The sequence below is a fragment of the Dysidea avara genome, chromosome 7, assembly GCF_963678975.1.
Source record: "Dysidea avara chromosome 7, odDysAvar1.4, whole genome shotgun sequence".
NCBI classification, from domain to species: domain Eukaryota; kingdom Metazoa; phylum Porifera; class Demospongiae; order Dictyoceratida; family Dysideidae; genus Dysidea; species Dysidea avara.
Window position 1 is genome coordinate 28,062,116 of NC_089278.1, and position 22,536 is coordinate 28,084,651.

Genomic DNA, 22,536 nt, shown 5'->3' on the forward strand with positions numbered 1-22,536 from the left:
CCTCTACAGTACTGCAGCTACCTGAGATATTGAAAGCTAGCACGCTATGGTTTATATCACTAACCTGCATTCGCTGTTTGACTCTTAACATGTAGTGCTCAGCATGCCTGCGTGATCACTCAGTTGCCATATAGACTAAGCACCAGACTAATCACCATAGTGATTTTCTTGAGCGAAAAAAAGCAGCTAATAGACGGTTTAAGTAAACAAAACCAAGCTACAAAATGATACTAGTCTAATTCTTACTATTCACACTGGCTAAACTCGAATCTGGTGGCATGACAAAAACTGGTTACCACAATTGAACGTAAAGGTGAGTATCATTTAGAATATAATAGTTTTATTGAGTCATTGTCGAAGTGGACTACAGTTTAACTTGGGCTCAGATGGCACCAAACTAGTAAGGTGTATAAGTACGTTTATATATATGTAGACTAGAGTTGTGGCCACTGTGTTGACTTTTTGATCGTTATTGGCTGCTTGGTAAACATTATATGTATTGGTGACGTTATGGGCCACAATCAACTTTACATGTCAGGTTATAAAAGAATTCGAGTAATCTGTGAGGTACCTTTCCACCTATTAGGTGAGGTGTCGTAGTGGTCTCGGCTGCCGGCACTTGTACCATTGCTGCACAAAACCGCAGCTAGTGCAATATCTGTAAATTGTACTGTGGTCAGTGCATTACAACATATAACGCACTTGTTGCGGTCTACAAAACTGCAAACACTGCATTATAAGTTATAATACACTCCCTGTGGTCTGCAGCAGTTCAATATACAAATTATGACACTGGCAGTAACTTTGAACTGCCCACACAAAGTGGTATGTCTTACATATGTATACACATAACACCAAATATGATGATTAAGAAATTAACGCACTATTTTTAGCAGAATATTGACCAAAAAATGTGTGTAACAATTTCTGATTTAATGGAATGCTTCAAACTAAAATAATACTCAACTAGAACTGTAACGGCACATAAAATATTAATAGCAAATCAAATACTTGTAGATCAAATTATCTTTGAAAGAAATTGTTGTCTTGACAAATTGTCTACTGTTTAGAAGCAATTAATTTACACACATAATAATTGAAGTGTTTACATACACATCAACCAACACCAACTAATGGATAATCATCTGATCAACAACAATGATATTAACTTTAAACATGAGATGTCCAATAAGAGACATTAATTGTAACTACAACCATCACTTGCATATATTACACTAAAGTGTGTTAGTGGTACATCAAAACACTTTATTATTATACAAACAGTTTATACTTACTTTGTTTACTGTATTCACATCTACACCATCACTGAGTAGTAGTAGCTGAACTATTTCTGTACTACCTCCTCTAGCAGCATCAGCTAATACACTATTCCCTTCCTGTGGTAATAAAACACATCAACATCACTATTATACCAACTATACCATCTACATCATACACTACTATCACCTACTACCTATACACACTACAAGTTACATCAACTCCAGTGTGTGTATGCTTCTTGTGATATAACAATAGTTCACATGGGCCCATGGATGGTTAGTAGTTTGAGACCAGACAAGCGTCAGGACAAGTGGTCACCACACAGTTGATTATTTATTTTATTATTACTGGACAGACAGAATCACTGATATGTCCAGGGGACCAGCCCGGAGTATGTTACAAAAATCAATAGTTACAACATTTAATCATGTAATTTAACTAAAAATTGTTCAACACTGGGAGATTTGATTGTTTCAACATGTAAGTTATTCCAATAATTCATTGTTCTGGGAAAAAGCTGAATTTTGTATGAATTGGCTCTTACTATAAAGGAGTGAATCAGATGTTGGTGGTGTGTAGGATATAAGGTGGTGGAAATATGTGACCGGGCCTGCAAAAATAGGGCATGTGGGCACATGACTTTTACCTACTTTTTTCAAAGTTTCATCACTCATAACATGTTGTACTATTATGCTATGGCACTGCAATTTTCAGCTCTTAGTAAGCATTTAATTGACATCAGGATGCAAGTTACAGAATGGAAATATACTATTCCAATACTGAGATATGACCTGTAGAGTGATGGAGTGTAGTTTGTGCCCACATGCCCGGTTTTCGCAGGCCCGGTCATATTTGGAGAAATCTTCAAGGCCAAAGGATCATTAATAGAACAATTTTAGTCTTGAAATCATATGTCGATGTGATAAGGCAGACCACTTAAGGTCTTCAAGCATAGCTGTAACACTACTATTCCAGTTGTAGGTGGTTAGTGTTGAGAAAGCAGATTGGACATCACACATAACACAGTACAAGAGTATAGCTGGTGTGAGTGGAATGAACAGGAAACTTCTACACAATAAGTTTCATATACACCATGGCACTTGCTTTGCCTCTTCAAGCAACTAGGTCAAAAACACTGTACAATAAATTAGACCACGTAGGGTATTTATTGTAACTAACCCTTTAACTACTTGTCCACATATATGCACATAGACAATCAGACAGTTAATAAATAATAGTTGTGGTGGTGTGAATGTCAACATTACAGAAAGGGAAAATAGCAAACTCTAAAGTTCAGTATAACCAGCCTAAGCAAACAACAACTACGTAGCTGGTTACAAAGATGTCCTACACTCCATAGAACTATTCCATATAGTTTACTTATAGTGTCACAACTGGCTTTCTTCATGATTTAGCTACCCTAGTTTTGGTGTTGCCCATGCATACACCGTATGTACTTATTCTGTCATCTCCACCTGTATACCCACCCATGTATAACAATTGTGAACAGGCCTGTGATAATGGGGCATGTGGACAAAAACTACATCCCACCACATAACAGGTCATATCTCAATACTACAATAGAATATTTCCACTCTGTAACTTGTATTATTTAGTCAAGTAAATGTTCAATGAGGACTGAAAATTGCATGGCAATATGTCACTATCATTTTAACACCAGTTACCTTTTTAATGAATGTCACACAGTGAAACACAATTTACATCTAAGTACACATTAGTACATTACTCACATTGTCAATATGGTTGATGTTTGCTTCTTTTTCTAATAATTGTTTGAACACACCCACGTGTCCATTAGCAGCTGCATATTGAAGAGGACTCCGTCCAATCTATAAAGGAATAACATGTCATAACTGTATAGTGATACTATAATGTATAGAGATTAAAATACTTGTACAATCAAATACACTTTCACACTAGTAAACAATGACACACTCGTACGTACATGTACACAAGTACAAAAACAACAAACACTCAACACTACAGTATACTACTGTAATCATCAGTCATGATTTCACCGGTTTCATGAAAATTTTTAAAATTGAACTTCTAATAGAACAGTCAACAAATAAATCAAGTACCTTGAAACTAAAGTCATTTTATTACTGAAGAGATGTAATGTTTAGTGGCCATGAGAATTCCTTTTGTCACTCAACAATTCTTGTCCTGCACCTTCAAGTGCATTAAGCACCTCTACATAAATTCAATTACTGTCTCAGTGATTTTTATTGCATTTAATGTGTTGTTAAGGCATTAAACATTGCTGTAAAATTCTAGAACGGTACGTAGCATCCAACTGTGAAACGTGTTCATTTAAGAGTACATAGTAACTGGATAGGCTTAGTGATTACCATGCCTCACAGTACAACCCACCCACTTTAAAGTGTCTCCTCAGCATTGAAATCGAGTCACTACTGCTGACCCGGATAGCAATCTGGGTCAGACCCGAATATGACCCGGATATAACCTGAAAGTGAGGCATGCACCAAGACCTACATTTTGAGTGTTCAACTAGCACATTAAGCACAATGGTGTCTATAATTAACTACGTTAGTCAGTGGCATGGTTCCATGTAAATTTGTGAAAAGCAAAATATGTTTCCTGCAAGTTGGTGTGGCTTTGCATATACCTAACACACCGTAATCACAAACATTACCCATATATAAAGGGCATGGCACACAAAAGAAGCTAGCCTAGACTGTATCTCATAAGACAATCGATTAGTGGGTATGGCTCCACATAAGCTTGCAGGAAGCCATGAGAATAATTTCGTGCATACCTATAAACCTTAATATCACCAATAAATGGGGCGTGGCTGCACATATGGCTGCAGACAGTCACGTCCGATAAGTGGTTGTGGCTCACGATCCATCAAGACTTGACTATGATGTGTTTACACATCCATACTGTCCAACCAATTAATTTAGTTCGCATGTGATCCAATTTGGGTCAGACCTGTAAAGCAGGTTAGACAATGTGACCTGGTTGACTTGGATAACCTGAGTAACCTGACCTAGTTTCAATACTGGTCTCCATCCTCCGTCACAATGTTATGACCTAAAGCAGCTGCTATACTACATTTACATGTGCTAGGGAGTTAGAAACCAGTAAACAATCTTTTAAGAACCACCCTGGCTCATCATGAAATGTACCATACGTATACACATAACACCAAATATGGTGATTAAGAAATTAGCTGTACTTATTTTTGACAGAATATTAACCCAAAAATGTATGAAACAATTTCTGATTTAATGGAATACTTCAAACTAAAATAAAACTCAACTAGAACTGTAAGGACACTTATAGAATTTTGCGTGGGCGAGATCAAAGTAAAAAGTGTACTTTAAATTTCATAAAGTACACTCTCAGCCTGCCAAAAGCTTCATCGACCACAAAGAGTACTTTATTGCACCGCAAAGAGTGCTTTATTCGTTCAATAAAGCACTCTATGTGGGCAATAAAGCACAGTTGCCCATGTGCTCTAGTGTAGGCTAATAGCCTACGGGGCTCACGCCAGTACGACTAATCACCCAAGCCGGTGAAGGCTGATAGCCTTGCCGCGCTAAGTGATCAATCACCCCAGCCAATACAAGTTATACCAGTGGATTGCTTTTATAGAGATACCTAAATGCTTCAATGATGGGTGGGAGAAGGTAATGTTGCTGTTACGTACGATTGTTAATGTAAATGGACAAGTCCTGGAGATATCAAGTCAAATACTGTACATAAAATAGCAAGTCAAATACTTGTGAGACCAAACTGCCTTTGAAAGAAATTGTTGTCTTGACAAATTTTTTACTGTTTAGAAGCAATTAATTTAGACACATAAAAAATTGAAGTATTTACATACACATCAACCATCACCCAAAAATGGATAATCACCTGATCAACAAAAATGATAATAACTTTAAACATGAGATGTCCAATAAGTGATATTAATTGTAACTACAACCATCACTTGTGTATATTACACTAAAGTGTGTTAGTGGTACATCAAAACACTTTATTATTATACAAACAGTTTATACTTACTTTGTTTACTGTATTCACATCTACACCATCGCTGAGTAGTAGTAGCTGAACTATTTCTGTACTACCTCCTGTAGCAGCATCAGCTAATACACTATCCCCATACTGTGGTAATAAAACACATCAACATCACTATTATACCAACTATACCATCTACATCATACACTACTATCACCTACTACCTATACACACTACAAGTTACATCAACTCCAGTGTGTGTATGCTTCTTGTGATATAACAATAGTTCACATGGGCCCATGGATGGTTAGTAGTTTGAGACCAGACAAGCGTCAGGACAAGTGGTCACCACACAGTTGATTATTTATTTTATTATTACTGGACAGACAGAATCACTGATATGTCCAGGGGACCAGCCCGGAGTATGTTACAAAAATCAATAGTTACAACATTTAATCATGTAATTTAACTAAAAATTGTTCAACACTGGGAGATTCGATTGTTTCAACATGTACGTTATTCCAATAATTGATTGTTCTAGGAAAAAGCTGAATTTGTATGAATTGGCTCTTACTATAAAGGAGTGAAGCAGATGTTGGTGGTGTGTAGGATATAAGGTGGTGGAAATATGTGACCAGCCCTGCAAAAATAGGGCATGTGGGCACATGATTTTTTCCTACCTTTTTCAAAGTTTCATCACTCATAACATTTTGTACTATTACGCTATGGCACTGCAATTTTCAGCTCTTAGTAAGCATTTAATTGACATCATGATGCAAGTTACAGAATGGAAATATACTATTCCAATACTGAGATATGACCTCTAGAGTGATGGAGTGTAGTTTGTGCCCACATGCCCGGTTTTCGCACGCCTGGTCATATATGGAGAAATCTTCAAGGCCAAATGATCATTAATAGAACAATTTTAGTCTTGAAATCATATGTCGATGTGATAAGGCAGGCCACTTAAGGTCTTCAAGCATAGCTGTAACACTACTATTCCAGTTGTAGGTGGTTAGTGTTGAGAAAGCAGATTGGACATCACACATAACACAGTACAAGAGTATAGCTGGTGTGAGTGAAATGAACAGGAAACTTCTACACAATAAGTTTCATATACACCATGGCACTTGCTTTGCCTCTTCAAGCAACTAGGTCAAAAACACTGTACAATAAATTAGACCACGTAGGGTATTTATTGTAACTAACCCTTTAACTACTTGTCCACATATATGCACATAGACAATCAGACAGTCAATAAATAATAGTTGTAGTGGTGTGAATGTCAACATAACAGAAAGGGAAAATAGCAAACTCTAAAGTTCAGTATAACCAGCCTAAGCAAACAACAACTACGTAGCTGGTTACAAAGATGTCCTACACTCCATAGAACTATTCCATATAGTTTACTTATAGTGTCACAACTGGCTTTCTTCATGATTTAGCTACCCTAGTTTTGGTGTTGCCCATGCATACACCGTATGTACTTATTCTGTCATCTCCACCTGTATACCCACCCATGTATAACAATTGTGAACAGGCCTGTGATAATGGGGCATGTGGACACAAACTACATCCCACCACATAACAGGTCATATCTCAATACTACAATAGAATATTTCCACTCTGTAACTTGTATTATTTAGTCAAGTAAATGTTCAATGAGGACTGAAAATTGCATGGCACTATCATTTTAACACCAGTTACCTTTTCAATGAATGTCACACAGTGAAACACAATTTACATCTAAGTACACATTAGCACATTACTCACATTGTCAATATGGTTGATGTTCGCTCCTTTTTCAAATAATTGTTTGAAAACACCCAAGTGTCCAGCACCAGCTGCATATTGAAGAGGACTCGTTCCATACTATAAAGGAATAACATGTCATAACTGTATAGTGATACTATGATGTATAGAGATTAAAATACTTGTACAGTCAAATACACTTTCACACTAGTAAACAATGACACACTCGTACGTACATGTACAAAAACAACAAACACTCAACACTACAGTATACTACTGTAATCATCAGTCACCGTTTCACTGGTTTAATGAAAACTTTTAAAATTGAAGTTCTAATAGAACAGTCAACAAAGTAAATTGAAACTAAAGTCACTTTATTACTAAACAGACGTAATGTTTAGTGGCCATGAGAATTTTCTTTGTCATGAAATCACCCAACAGTGTTTACCCTGCACCTTCAAGTGCATTAAACACCTCTACATAAATTCAATTACTGTTTCAGTGATTTTTATTGCATTTAATGTGTTGTTAAGGCATTAAACATTGCTGTAAAATTCTAGAAAGGTACGTAACATCCAACTGTGAAATGTGTTCATTTATGAGTACATACTGTAGTAACTGGATAGGCTTAGTGATTACCATGCCTCACAATACAACCCACCCACTTTAAAGTGTCTCCTCAGCATTGAAATCGGGTCACTACTGCTGACCCGGATAGCAATCTGGGTCAGACCCGAATATGACCCGGATGTAACCTGAAAGTGAGGCATGCACCAAGACCTACATTTTGAGTGTTCAACTAGCACATTAAGCACAATGGTGTCTATAATTAACAATGTTAGTCACTGGGCATAGCTCCACTTACGTTGCAGAAAGCAGAATACATTTCTTGTAAGTGGGTGTGGCTTTGTTATACCTAGCACACTGTAAACACAAACAATGTAACACATTACCAATATAAAAAGGGCGTGGCTCACAAAAGAAACTGGCCTAGACCGTATCTCGTATGACAACTGATTAGTGGGCATGGCTCCACATAAGCCTACAGGCAGCCGTGAGTATGGTTTTGTGCATACCTATAGACTTTAATATCACCAATAAATGGGCGTGGCTGCATGTATGGTTGCAGAAAGTCACGTCCGATAAATGAGCGTGGCTCACAAAAGAAGCTGGGTTCCATCAGGATGATGCTCACAATGTCCAAACTATGTTGTGACCTAAAGCAGCTGCTACTACTGTACATGTGCTAGGGAGTTAGAAACCAGTAAGCAATCTTTTAAGAACCACCCTGATTCATCATGTGTTATATAGTTGTACAACGGAAACGAGTCTCTGCGTGATATAAATGCATGAGCGTGAGGGCTGTCAGGCCCGGAGGCAAGTGCATTTATACAGGCAGAGCACGAATGTACGCTGTAGAACTAATATGTACCACTCACCTAATAGGTGGGGAGAGTCTCACAAGACAGCTGTAACACTTATAAAGGCCAGGTTTATAACATCGATTGTGGGTAACCAAGCCGAACGTTTTGATGACGTTCCCTCTACAGTACTGCAGCCACCTGAGATAAAGCTAGTACACTATGGCTTATATCACTAACCTGCATTCGCTGTTCGATTCTCATCATGTAGTGCTCAGCATTCCAGTGTGATCACTCAGTCGCCATATAGACTAAGCGCCAGACTAATCGCAATAGTGATTTCTTGAGCGAAAAAAAATCAGCTAATAGACGGTTTAAGTAAACAAAACCAAACTACAAAATGATACTAGTCTAATTCTTACTATCCACACTGGCTAAACTCGAATCTGGTGGCATGACAAAAACTGGTTACCACAATCGAATGTAATGGTGACCATTATTTAGAATATAATAGTTTTATTGAGTCATTGTCAAAGTGGACTACAGTTTAACCTGGGCTCAGATAGTACCAAACTAGTAAGGAGTATAAGTATGTTTATATATATGCAGAATAGAGTTGTGGCCACCTCGTTGTCTTTTTAGATCGCTATTGGCTGCTTGGTAAACATTATATGTATTGGTGACGCTATGACCCAAAATTGACCTTTACATGTCAGGCTATAAAAGAATTCCAGAGATCTGTGAGGTTCCTTTCCACCTATTAGGTGAGGTTTCGTAGTGGTCTGGGCTGCCGGCACTTGTGCATTGCTGCACAAAACCGCAGCTAGTGCAATATCTGTAAATTGCACTGCAGTCAGTGCATTACAACTTATTATGCAGTCTACAAAACCGCAAACAGTGCATTATAGGTTATAATGAACTCCCTGCGGTCTGCAGCAGTGCAATATACAAATTATGGCACTGGTGGTGCCTTTGAACTGCCCACACAAAGTGGTACATTGTACATATGTATACACATAACACCAAATATGATGATTAAAAAATTACCGCACTATTTTTGGCAGAATATTAACCAAATAATGTGTGTAACAATTACTGATTTAATGGAATGCTTCAAACTAAAATAATACTCAACTAGAACTGTAAAGGCACATAAAATAATAATAGCAAATCAAATACTTGTAGATCAAATTATCTTTGAAAGAAATTGTTGTCTTGACAAATTGTCTACTGTTTAGAAGCAATTAATTTACACACATAATAATTGAAGTGTTTACATACACATCAACCAACACCAACTAATGGATAATCATCTGATCAACAACAATGATATTAACTTTAAACATGAGATGTCCAATAAGAGATATTAATTGTAACTACAACCATCACTTGCGTATATTACACTAAAGTGTGTTAGTGGTACATCAAAACACTTTATTATTATACAAACAGTTTATACTTACTTTGTATACTGTATTCACATCTACACCATCACTGAGTAGTAGTAGCTGAACTATTTCTGTACTACCTCCTCTAACAGCATAAACTAATACACTATCCCCTTCCTGTGGTAATAAAACACATCAACATCACTATTATACCAACTATACCATCTACACCATACACTACTATCACCTACTACCTATACACACTACAAGTTACATCAACACCAGTGTGTGTATGCTTCTTGTGATATAACAATAGTTCACATGGGCCCATGGATGGTTAGTAGTTTGAGACCAGACAAGCCTCAGGACAAGTGGTCACCACACAGTTGATTATTTATTTTATTATTACTGGACAGACAGAATCACTGATATGTCCAGGGGACCAGCCCGGAGTATGTTACAAAAATCAATAGTTACAACATTTAATTATGTAATTTAACTAAAAATTGTTCAACAGTGGGAGATTTGATGTTTCAACATGTAAGTTATTCCAATAATTCATTGTTCTGGGAAAAAGCTGAATTTTGTATGAATTGGCTCTTACTATAAAGGAGTGAATCAGATGTTGGTGGTGTGTAGGATATAAGGTGGTGGAAATATGTGACCGGGCCTGCAAAAATAGGGCATGTGGGCACATGACTTTTACCTACTTTTTCAAAGTTTCATCACTCATAACATGTTGTACTATTATGCTATGGCACTGCAATTTTCAGCTCTTAGTAAGCATTTAATTGACATCAGGATGCAAGTTACAGAATGGAAATATACTATTCCAATACTGAGATATGACCTGTAGAGTGATGGAGTGTAGTTTGTGCCCACATGCCCGGTTTTCGCAGGCCCGGTCATATTTGGAGAAATCTTCAAGGCCAAAGGATCATTAATAGAACAATTTTAGTCTTGAAATCATATGTCGATGTGATAAGGCAGGCCACTTAAGGTCTTCAAGCATAGCTGTAACACTACTATTCCAGTTGTAGGTGGTTAGTGTTGAGAAAGCAGATTGGACATCACACATAACACAGTACAAGAGTATAGCTGGTGTGAGTGGAATGAACAGGAAACTTCTACACAATAAGTTTCATATACACCATGGCACTTGCTTTGCCTCTTCAAGCAACTAGGTCAAAAACACTGTACAATAAATTAGACCACGTAGGGTATTTATTGTAACTAATTAGCCCTTTAACTACTTGTCCACATATATGCACATAGACAATCAGACAGTTAATAAATAATAGTTGTGGTGGTGTGAATGTCAACATTACAGAAAGGGAAAATAGCAAACTCTAAAGTTCAGTATAACCAGCCTAAGCAAACAACAACTACGTAGCTGGTTACAAAGATGTCCTACACTCCATAGAACTATTCCATATAGTTTACTTATAGTGTCACAACTGGCTTTCTTCATGATTTAGCTACCCTAGTTTTGGTGTTGCCCATGCATACACCGTATGTACTTATTCTGTCATCTCCACCTGTATACCCACCCATGTATAACAATTGTGAACAGGCCTGTGATAATGGGGCACGTGGACACAAACTACATCCCACCACATAACAGGTCATATCTCAATACTACAATAGAATATTTCCACTCTGTAACTTGTATTATTTAGTCAAGTAAATGTTCAATGAGGACTGAAAATTGCATGGCAATATGTCACTATCATTTTAACACCAGTTACCTTTTTAATGAATGTCACACAGTGAAACACAATTTACATCTAAGTACACATTAGTACATTACTCACATTGTCAATATGGTTGATGTTTGCTTCTTTTTCTAATAATTGTTTGAACACACCCACGTGTCCATTAGCAGCTGCATTTTGAAGAGGACTCCGTCCACTCTATAAAGGAATAACATGTCATAACTGTATAGTGATACTATAATGTATAGAGATTAAAATACTTGTACAATCAAATACACTTTCACACTAGTAAACAATGACACACTCGTACGTACATGTACACAAGTACAAAAACAACAAACACTCAACACTACAGTATACTACTGTAATCATCAGTCATGATTTCACCGGTTTCATGAAAATTTTTAAAATTGAACTTCTAATAGAACAGTCAACAAATAAATCAAGTACCTTGAAACTAAAGTCATTTTATTACTGAAGAGATGTAATGTTTAGTGGCCATGAGAATTCCTTTTGTCACTCAACAATTCTTGTCCTGCACCTTCAAGTGCATTAAGCACCTCTACATAAATTCAATTACTGTCTCAGTGATTTTTATTGCATTTAATGTGTTGTTAAGGCATTAAACATTGCTGTAAAATTCTAGAAAGGTACGTAGCATCCAACTGTGAAACGTGTTCATTTAAGAGTACATAGTAACTGGATAGGCTTAGTGATTACCATGCCTCACAGTACAACCCACCCACTTTAAAGTGTCTCCTCAGCATTGAAATCGAGTCACTACTGCTGACCCGGATAGCAATCTGGGTCAGACCCGAATATGACCCGGATATAACCTGAAAGTGAGGCATGCACCAAGACCTACATTTTGAGTGTTCAACTAGCACATTAAGCACAATGGTGTCTATAATTAACTACGTTAGTCAGTGGCATGGTTCCATGTAAATTTGTGAAAAGCAAAATATGTTTCCTGCAAGTTGGTGTGGCTTTGCATATACCTAACACACCGTAATCACAAACATTACCCATATATAAAGGGCATGGCACACAAAAGAAGCTAGCCTAGACTGTATCTCATAAGACAATCGATTAGTGGGTATGGCTCCACATAAGCTTGCAGGAAGCCATGAGAATAATTTCGTGCATACCTATAAACCTTAATATCACCAATAAATGGGGCGTGGCTGCACATATGGCTGCAGACAGTCACGTCCGATAAGTGGTTGTGGCTCACGATCCATCAAGACTTGACTATGATGTGTTTACACATCCATACTGTCCAACCAATTAATTTAGTTCGCATGTGATCCAATTTGGGTCAGACCTGTAAAGCAGGTTAGACAATGTGACCTGGTTGACTTGGATAACCTGAGTAACCTGACCTAGTTTCAATACTGGTCTCCATCCTCCGTCATAATGTTATGACCTAAAGCAGCTGCTATACTACATTTACATGTGCTAGGGAGTTAGAAACCAGTAAACAATCTTTTAAGAACCACCCTGGCTCATCATGAAATGTACCATACGTATACACATAACACCAAATATGGTGATTAAGAAATTAGCTGTACTTATTTTTGACAGAATATTAACCCAAAAATGTATGAAACAATTTCTGATTTAATGGAATACTTCAAACTAAAATAAAACTCAACTAGAACTGTAAGGACACTTATAGAATTTTGCGTGGGCGAGATCAAAGTAAAAAGTGTACTTTAAATTTCATAAAGTACACTCTCAGCCTGCCAAAAGCTTCATCGACCACAAAGAGTACTTTATTGCACCGCAAAGAGTGCTTTATTCGTTCAATAAAGCACTCTATGTGGGCAATAAAGCACAGTTGCCCATGTGCTCTAGTGTAGGCTAATAGCCTACGGGGCTCACGCCAGTACGACTAATCACCCAAGCCGGTGAAGGCTGATAGCCTTGCCGCGCTAAGTGATCAATCACCCCAGCCAATACAAGTTATACCAGTGGATTGCTTTTATAGAGATACCTAAATGCTTCAATGATGGGTGGGAGAAGGTAATGTTGCTGTTACGTACGATTGTTAATGTAAATGGACAAGTCCTGGAGATATCAAGTCAAATACTGTACATAAAATAGCAAGTCAAATACTTGTGAGACCAAACTGCCTTTGAAAGAAATTGTTGTCTTGACAAATTTTTTACTGTTTAGAAGCAATTAATTTAGACACATAAAAAATTGAAGTATTTACATACACATCAACCATCACCCAAAAATGGATAATCACCTGATCAACAAAAATGATAATAACTTTAAACATGAGATGTCCAATAAGTGATATTAATTGTAACTACAACCATCACTTGTGTATATTACACTAAAGTGTGTTAGTGGTACATCAAAACACTTTATTATTATACAAACAGTTTATACTTACTTTGTCTACTGTATTCACATCTACACCATCACTGAGTAGTAGTAGCTGAACTATTTCTGTACTACCTCCTCTAGCAGCATCAGTTAATACACTATCCCCATCCTGTGGTAATAAAACACATCAACATCACTATTATACCAACTATACCATCTACACCATACACTACTATCACCTACTACCTATACACACTACAAGTTACATCAATTCCAGTGTGTGTATGGTTCTTGTGATATAACATTAGCTCACATGGGCCCATGGATGGTTAATAGTTTGAGACTAGACAAGTGTCAGGACAAGTGGTCACCACACAGTTGGTTAGTGTTGAGGAAGTAGATTGGACACCATTCATACAGCTGGTATGAGTGCATAGTCAGCTAATGTAAAACAACAAATGTTAGCAATTTGCTAAAAATTTGTAGTTGAAATACTCACTGTCCTATAACTTGGTTTACTGACAAATTTCTACTGCACTGTTGCATGCAAGGTTGTACGTATATGCTGCATGCTGATAGAACATTGGGTGTGCATGCTTTGTTGAAATGTCTGTGTGGATTGAGTCACTGCGTGCATCTAAAGTAGGCTAGGTACCTGCCTGGTCACTTTCACAATTGAAGCCCTGGATCAGGTCTGACCTGCTTTATAGACTATCCACATGTGTAATGGATCAATTAGTTTGTGTGGAAGTATATTAGCCTAGTTCAGCTGCAGCCCAGTTTCTTTCGTAAGCCATGCCAACTTATTCAGATCACGTGTTTCTGTTGCAGGCATATATGGAGCCTCACCCATTTATCAATGCGTATGCACAATTCCACTATCTGCAAGTTTACTTGGATTAATGCCCACTGAATTAGCACAAATTCTAGTCTAGTCTTGCAGCAGACAATTTCTGTTGTGAGCCACACCCACTGGCATGCACGGAGCCACATTAATTTATAAGTAAAGTATGTTTAAGTTTGGAAGCATACATGAAGCCACATGTAGCCTTTCAAGTTGATGAAAGTACCATATAGTAAAATGTTGAGACAAAGTAAGCTAGGCAATCATTCTAGTGTGTACTGAAGCACATACATTAAGAACTTCTATGATGGATGACATGTTTAGGTTGGTGGGTCATCTGGGTCAGTAACACGGACCTGGTTTAACCCTGATACATATCCAACCAAAGGAGTAATACAATATTTACTCACATACATCAACCAAATGATAACATACCTCATCAATAGCATTGATGTCTGCTCCTCTTTTAAGTAATCCTCTAAATACTTCGGGTTGCTTATAATAAGCAGCAATTCCAATTAATGTCTTTTCCCACTATATACACAAAGACAGTGACATGTATTAACACATCATGTAAAGTGTTATTAGATAACATGGAGACAGAGTAATAAGGAAAATATAAAAGCAATTAAACAAGGAGGGTTGTTTACACCTACAGCTATACTAGTGGGCAATTAACCCCTACATGTTCTTCAGTCATAGCTGTACTATTGACAAGCTATAAGGATTAAATGTCCACCAGAAATAGATCAAGGGCAGAGGAGAAACCTTCATTTAAGGGGGACTGGGGTCTAGCTTGGTGATGCCATGGCCTAACTGTACATCGACGACCAAAAAAAACAAAAAAAAACAACAACAACAAAAACAAAATAAAACAAAAAAGAGGTCACAACCTACTGGCAATAGTTGCCCTCCACCAACAATATCTCCCTATTTATAACTACACACGTAGCTTGCTACACTGCTCCTCTGAGGAATACTGTGACTGCTCTATTAGAGTATCTTGTTCTTGACTGCTCTATTAGTATCTCAAATTATTGATGCTATTGAGCTAGGCTCTCAATGACAGCTATAAATAATTTTAGGGGGAGGGGGGGAATAAGCCTCCCATAATCTTTTCCACAAGGGCTACAGCCACCCTTGCCACTCTTTCTCCGCTGCCCCTGGGATAGATGACATTTCTTGTTTCGTTGCTTTTTATTTCAATTTATGTTTCTTTTCCTTGTTTGTTTACTGTTTTGTTACATACGTAATATATGACTGGTGAACCAGTACACAATGGATCAAAGGAAGGGATGAAGCCAGACATGTGTAGTCTGATTGGTGGGCATCAGATTTGGTGAATCTACATAGTACATAAGCCTTATTCCAAATCACGTCGTGAATTGCAAATGGACACTCTATTTGAGGGGTGGTAATTATTTTGCGAATACTTGTAATTCTAAGCTCTCCAGAACTTTAGAAATATTTTCGTTGTAGTGCCTCTGCTTATTGGAGTTCAATCCATTCAACAGCATCATTTCCTAGTACATTGACTTGTCCTATCTTTGTTAATTACGCTAAATCTATATAATGAGCAAAGTAATTATGAGTGTTAAATTTGTAGCTATGTGTGTCCTGATCGTATTTATGGGTTGTGTAGTTATTATTATCTAAACCAAAACAGCTAAGCTGTAAAAAAAAGAGTGTGGCCCCCAGAAAGGCCAGGATGAAAAAAGATGTGAAATCCAAGGTGGCGGCCAAGAAATGGCTGTGATGGTAGGTTAATGGCAAAAATTTTAATTACGACAATTCAGGTGAATTTGGTGCCGAATCCTAGTCGAAGGAGGTAACACAAATTAACCTGAATTGTCATAATTAAAATTTTTGCCATTAACCTACCATCACAGCCATTTCTTTGCCGCCACCTTGCATTTCACATCTTTTTTCATCCTGGCCTTTTTGGGGGGCGCACTCTTTTTTTACAGCTTGATACATTATTCTTTATTCTTCCTTGATGTATGTTCCCACCATATAAGATATACACTGAATATCTGCACAGTGTTGTTGTTGTTGTATCTTAAACATTAAAGCAGTCATATGCCTTTTCTGGTTCTAGCGAGTGTCTGCCTTCTGTACTTTTTATCACCAATTACATGGTTGTCTTCTTCATATAAGAAAAGAAACCATACCGAGGTATTAGAGGGGCACATTTAGACAACTTAAAGTTATCTGAAGCACTTTGTGTACTGTAAGAAGTAGGTACTGTAGTGAGATTGAGATACTCTGTACAGTAGTCACGGCCACACATGTACATTACACTGTAGCTCTGAAGTTAACAAACTAAAAATTATTAGTGAAGTATGATTCCAGTGATAAAAAGTGGTGAGACAAGAAATACAAATGATGGTGGTTATTATAGCTACATAACACAATTCCTACTTTGGCATTGAACAGATAGTGGTAACATGTAGGGAATTTTCCACATAGTAATAGCTACCATTAATATCAGTGTAAACAACTAGATGTTGTACAGCCACTTACCCATGGATAATCTGATGGTCCTCTTGTTTCAATTGTAAATTTCCCACCGTCTAACATTTTATTAATAGTTGTGATATCTCCATCACGAACTGCTTTAAGGAGTTTCTTGTACTCATCCTGTAATAGATATCAATTTCATCAGTGATATCTATACTAGATATTATACAGGTGTATTAACCAGCTGAAGATTAGCCTTACATTTATGTACTTGGTTTCCTTAGTTTAGTACACAATAGAATAAAATACTTGTTTGTATAATGTTTGACTGAATGTATTATCTCAGCATGATTACTAATTAAATATTTTTTGTAAGAAAAAGAAGCAGTCTAAAACAGACGACTGCCTAAGCAGAAAATATGACATTTGGTGGTTGGCAAATTTTCACTGAAGTTGTCAAATTTAAATCTGCCTAATATATGGCTAGCTAAAGAGGCTGAAAAAAAAACAAAGAGAAACCCACCAATCCAATGATTATTCTGATGAAGATAGAGCCAACATTGAAGATAGTTATCTACTGAGTATGTTCCACAGCTGCAGCAAGACATTTCTCTAAACCTTTTTTTTTTGTACGGCATCTGCAAGGCTTTCTCCTATCCCTACTGATGTAGTTATCCCAGATAGCTACTGTGTACTCATGGTAACCTTGGCCTTGGATGCAGCTATAACATTCCTTCAGCTACCATGAGTATTGCTTCAGTCTTCATGACATAATCACTAAAATTCTTAATATGTATTGTGTAATTAGCACAGGCCCATGCGAGCAAGAAGAACCCATCACATATAAATTTGTCACTTAAACACATTGTTTGATTCACCAAATATTTCCCATCATAATTTCTGCTTTTATGGTATCAACACATTAATTGTATTGTGTTATGTTACTGTATAGTAAATGTGTGAATGAGTCAGTCCAAACTGTAGGACAGTGCAAACAGTCCATTGTAGCTTGTCATAGGTGCTACCTAATTTTAATCATTATTTCTCTATGTATTTGCTCTGTACCATATGCATAGAAAACACAACCCACCATATAAGATATGCATATCTGCACAGTGTTGTTGTTGTATCTTAAACATTCTCTCTAAACCATTGGATGGACAAACTCCAAATAAAACTATATAGTGTGCTTTAAACACTGTCAAGTACACAAAAAAATGGAATTTTCATGATCAACTAGAGTAGTTGACCGACCCTATTTGCATTATGGTATCTTGAACACAGTAGGGATATAACACTTCTTATTGTGTTACTGTGATTTAATAGCATGCACTACTCCAGCTTGTTTCAGTACTTTTTATCAATGTGCTATGGTCCCTACTCTGGTTGAAAATTCCAATTTTTAAACCAAGTGTGCCTACAGCCAGCCAAAGGCTGGCTGTGGGCACATTGGATAAAGCCGGCCATGGACACAGCCAGCCGTCCAAAGACCAGTTGGACACAGCATTATGCCTGGTTTACTGAAATTGTTTTTGTGAAAGTGTGTGTGTGCATGCGTGCGTGGTGTGTGTGTGTGTGTGTGTGTGTGTGTGTGTGTGTGTGTGTGTGTGTGTGTGTGTGTGTGTGTGTGTGTGTGTGTGTGTGTGTGTGTACCTATCTATCTATCTACCTATGTCTGTCCATACACACCCACTTAGCAAAATCGTTGAATAATGGTAAAAGCAGCTTTCATGTAAGAAGTAAAAGCGAAATGAAGGCTGTACTAAACTTCCACACAGGTAAACTTTGCTCTGAGATGGTTTCTTTTAGACAGTCTGAAATATGAGTGTGGAAACTCTCCTCACACTTTGTAAATTACCTTCACTTCGGGTTTTACAGGTGTTTAACAATTGAGAAATACAGTGCTAGCCTTTTAGACTACCAGGAATAGCCTATCCCTTCGAGTTGCGAAGGGGACATATCCCCTACGTACATGAACGAAAATGAAGAGCAGCTTTGAGGCTTTGCCAAGAGAATTTATGGGAAAATACACAATAGCCAAACTATACAACAGTTTAGAAGATACTTCTGTATGTAAAAGTAGTTTGTGTAACAAACGCTTCCTTAGCAATGCATAAAAACATAATTGAAAAATTACAAATATTTCATAAATTATGAAATCTGAGAATTATGATAAGTTAATTATGTATTATTGCATAACCAAAAACCTATTGGTTAATTCCAGATGAGTTAGCCAGCTGCATGACACCTGGTTTTTAGAAGTAACACAACATCAACTTGTTTATATATTGTTTATTAACTTTATGACTGGTGGGTGAACCATGCATACCACATCAAAAGTAAAGAAATGGCACTGCACCCCCAGCTTTCAATTATCGTTTGAAAAGTGGAATACCCATTACGCTCCGTTGTTAGCTATGTCCAACCCGTTACACAGCATTACAAATCAAGAACTTTTCAAAAAGCACCTCTGCAATCGAAGTAGTCACTATGAAATTATGGATCATTTCCATGATGAAGGGAAGCCATCTCGCATTACTACCAAATCGACATTTTTTGCTGTCAACAAAGATAAATGGGACACAAATGAGGACACTGGTAATGAAGAATACATTGTATGCACTGCAGTATTCCGAAAGGCACGTGTCCAGCTGAAGCAATGTTGAACAGTGAAAAAATCAAGCCTGTTACCTTAGCCGTTATTGAGTTATGCTTGTCTGAAGGCATCAGTTACTCAGTCAATCAGTAGAAAATTTTGTTCAATTTTTAAAAAAAATCCATAGCAACTTGTTGAAAGCACTTCGGGTCAATATGAAAACTAGTTTAGGCTCAGTTTTGCCTAACCAATGCTGCCTCATCGTTGTCAGGGAAAACGGTTTTTTTGGATGATGTTACTATCATACTGTATGATAAACACTGGATAATGTTCACTTGTACAACTGGATCATACACATCTGAGATGTTATATGTTTATTAATTTCTTTTGCACATGATCAGCAACTTAACCCTGGCTACTAAAAACACAACTATAGTTGATGTAATGATGTCATCAACAAGGGTATCACTATTCAGTGGACTGGACTACTGGATTGGAACATTGGATTGGACTAGTGGACTAACATATATATAATATATATATGTTTTTTTGTTTGTTTTTGCTTTTTGCGCATTTTGTGGTTGGATTTATTGAGTTTTGCCCATTTGGTAGCCTGCAGCCCACTGTCTAATACTGAATACGGGCAGTGAAATGTACAAAAACTGTCTTTAATAATACACTGTTCAGTTATGCTGCTATACAGCATGGGGCTCAATACAGCACTTACTCCTTACCCTGTAATGCACAGCAATCATCCTTCCAGTTAGCAAAGAGCAAGCTCAGTGAGTAGTCTTTCGTGGTCAGACATCTATTTCAACACAGGGGACGATAAGAAATAATAAGCACCATCGTGCGCTGAAAAAGTTTAAAGTCCCTGCAGATAAAAGACTACACAGCTTGCTTGTTGAGATTGCTCTAAGGACAACATTGTAAACGGGAAAGATGATTGCTGATTAACTATCGCTGTCACATAGCAGCATTACAGGGTATGACGTAAGTGCTGTATGAGCTCCATACTGTATAGTAGTATAACTGAACAGTAGCAAAATTATTAAGACAGCTTTTGTACATTTCACTGCTCATATTCAGTGTTTAACAGTGGGTTGCAGGCTCCTGAACAGCCATTAATAACTGGCGAAACTCAATAAATCCAACCATATAATGTGCAAAAACGAAATTAAGTATACCAGTCCAGTAGTCCAGTCCACTGAATGGTCACACCCTCATCAACAACAACACTTTTCAAAGGATGTAATTAATGAAGGATTAATTAGTATGTATTTCATGTAGCCAGCTACTCATAAGGCCATGAAAAGTTATTTATATGTTTCTGGTTCCCTTCCTGGTTATTGTTTACTGAATGAACTGTACAATCACCATACAGTATTCATGTCTTGTAAACACTCTTCCCTTTATAAAGATGCACTAACTTTATACATTGACTTTTTTTTTCTCTGTAAATCATGTAATGCTACGTCAAATACAGTGTACCACTGCCACATCAAAAAGTTACAAAAAGAAAACAAGCCTGGTGACCTGGTCAATTTTGGGGTCAGAAACATATAATTAACTTTGCATGGCCTAACATAGTTTCAACATCATAAAACATTGTTTGTAACTTTGTGATTCCCTTTGATGTCTGTGGTCACTATCCCAGATAGAAAGCTGTGGTGGGGGTACTAATTTATTAGTTAGGAACTGGTAATCTCACCTGTAGCTGTTTGCTACTTTTTAAACAAAAAATTGACACAGCCAAAAAACAAATAGCCTTACTACTAGCATACTCCCTGGTACAAGACAGACATATTGGTATTGATGGGATGGATGGAAACACTAACACTAAGACTGAAAGTGCAAAGCTTAATGGTTGTATCTCCAGTTTACCTACAGTATCTTATACCAATTCTTTACAGAGCATTTTAACATATCATTGGTGAAAACTATCACAACATCTCCCAGAAACTTGCTATACCAGTATGTCTTTAGAAACATGCTACACCCATACTTCAACACAGCATGACAACACTACTTCATACAGTAGTGACCTGATGTCAACTGGGAAACCAGCCCACCCAGCTGCAACGTCAACATCCTGAGGTAGCAGTAGCAAATGTCAACTGTTCATGTCTCACATAGTGGATATTAGTGATGCACCGATACCACTTTTTCACTACCGATCCAATGCAGATACATTTGAGGCCAGAAATGGCCGATACCAATCCGATACCGATACTTTGCCCCACAGGCATTTCTCACGAGAAACAGCTAGTAATTTAGCTTACTAAACTCATTTTGTTAATCCCATCAACTGCAGTTTGCTGGTTTTGTGGCTATCAATTACGCAAAGGTAAGTTTATGGCTTCAATGAATCTTATTTCGTGGCTTACTTCAGTTTCCACTGTACTAATAATGCTAGTAGCTGGCTTCTTTAAGGAATTCATGGCTTATAACAGCTGTTGCTCAACTCTATTCAATGCGCTATGTATGCCGCCATCTTGATAAGTAATTAAATGACGTCATTTAAAGTATGGGTTGGTATCGGACATTTTTAGCTTTACCAATACAAGTCCGATACCACCAAAATAGGGCCGATACCGATACTAGCATCACTAGCGGATATAATTGCCATATAGCCTCCTGAGGGTTACTAGTCCTTCCCCAGTAGGATTTGTCTGCACTGACTCATAGCACATGAGTAGTGCACAGGTGGCCCAGTGAGGTAGCCAGCAGCAGCCAAAGGCTTTGCTTTGCATGAGCGCATGTGTGCATGCATGTGTGCCATGTGTATAAC

General features: G+C 37.4%; 1 protein-coding gene across 5 annotated transcripts in view; it reads right to left on the reverse strand.

Annotated features, from left to right (window-relative positions):
- The window catches only part of LOC136260514 (uncharacterized), a 78,475-nt gene that overhangs the window by 44,702 nt on the left and 11,237 nt on the right, over positions 1-22,536 (reverse strand). For 4 of the 5 annotated variants that reach the window (XM_066054276.1, XM_066054275.1, XM_066054273.1 and 1 more), the window contains exons 3-11: positions 17,213-17,329; positions 15,125-15,223; positions 13,913-14,014; positions 11,608-11,706; positions 9,869-9,970; positions 7,066-7,164; positions 5,338-5,439; positions 3,033-3,131; positions 1,296-1,397 (exon numbers count right to left, since the gene is read on the reverse strand). In XM_066054276.1, the coding sequence (XP_065910348.1) occupies positions 1,296-1,397; positions 3,033-3,131; positions 5,338-5,439; positions 7,066-7,164; positions 9,869-9,970; positions 11,608-11,706; positions 13,913-14,014; positions 15,125-15,223; positions 17,213-17,329 (921 nt within the window). The remainder of the gene's footprint in view (positions 1-1,295; positions 1,398-3,032; positions 3,132-5,337; positions 5,440-7,065; positions 7,165-9,868; positions 9,971-11,607; positions 11,707-13,912; positions 14,015-15,124; positions 15,224-17,212; positions 17,330-22,536) is intronic. The other variant, XM_066054277.1, reaches the window with a different exon arrangement.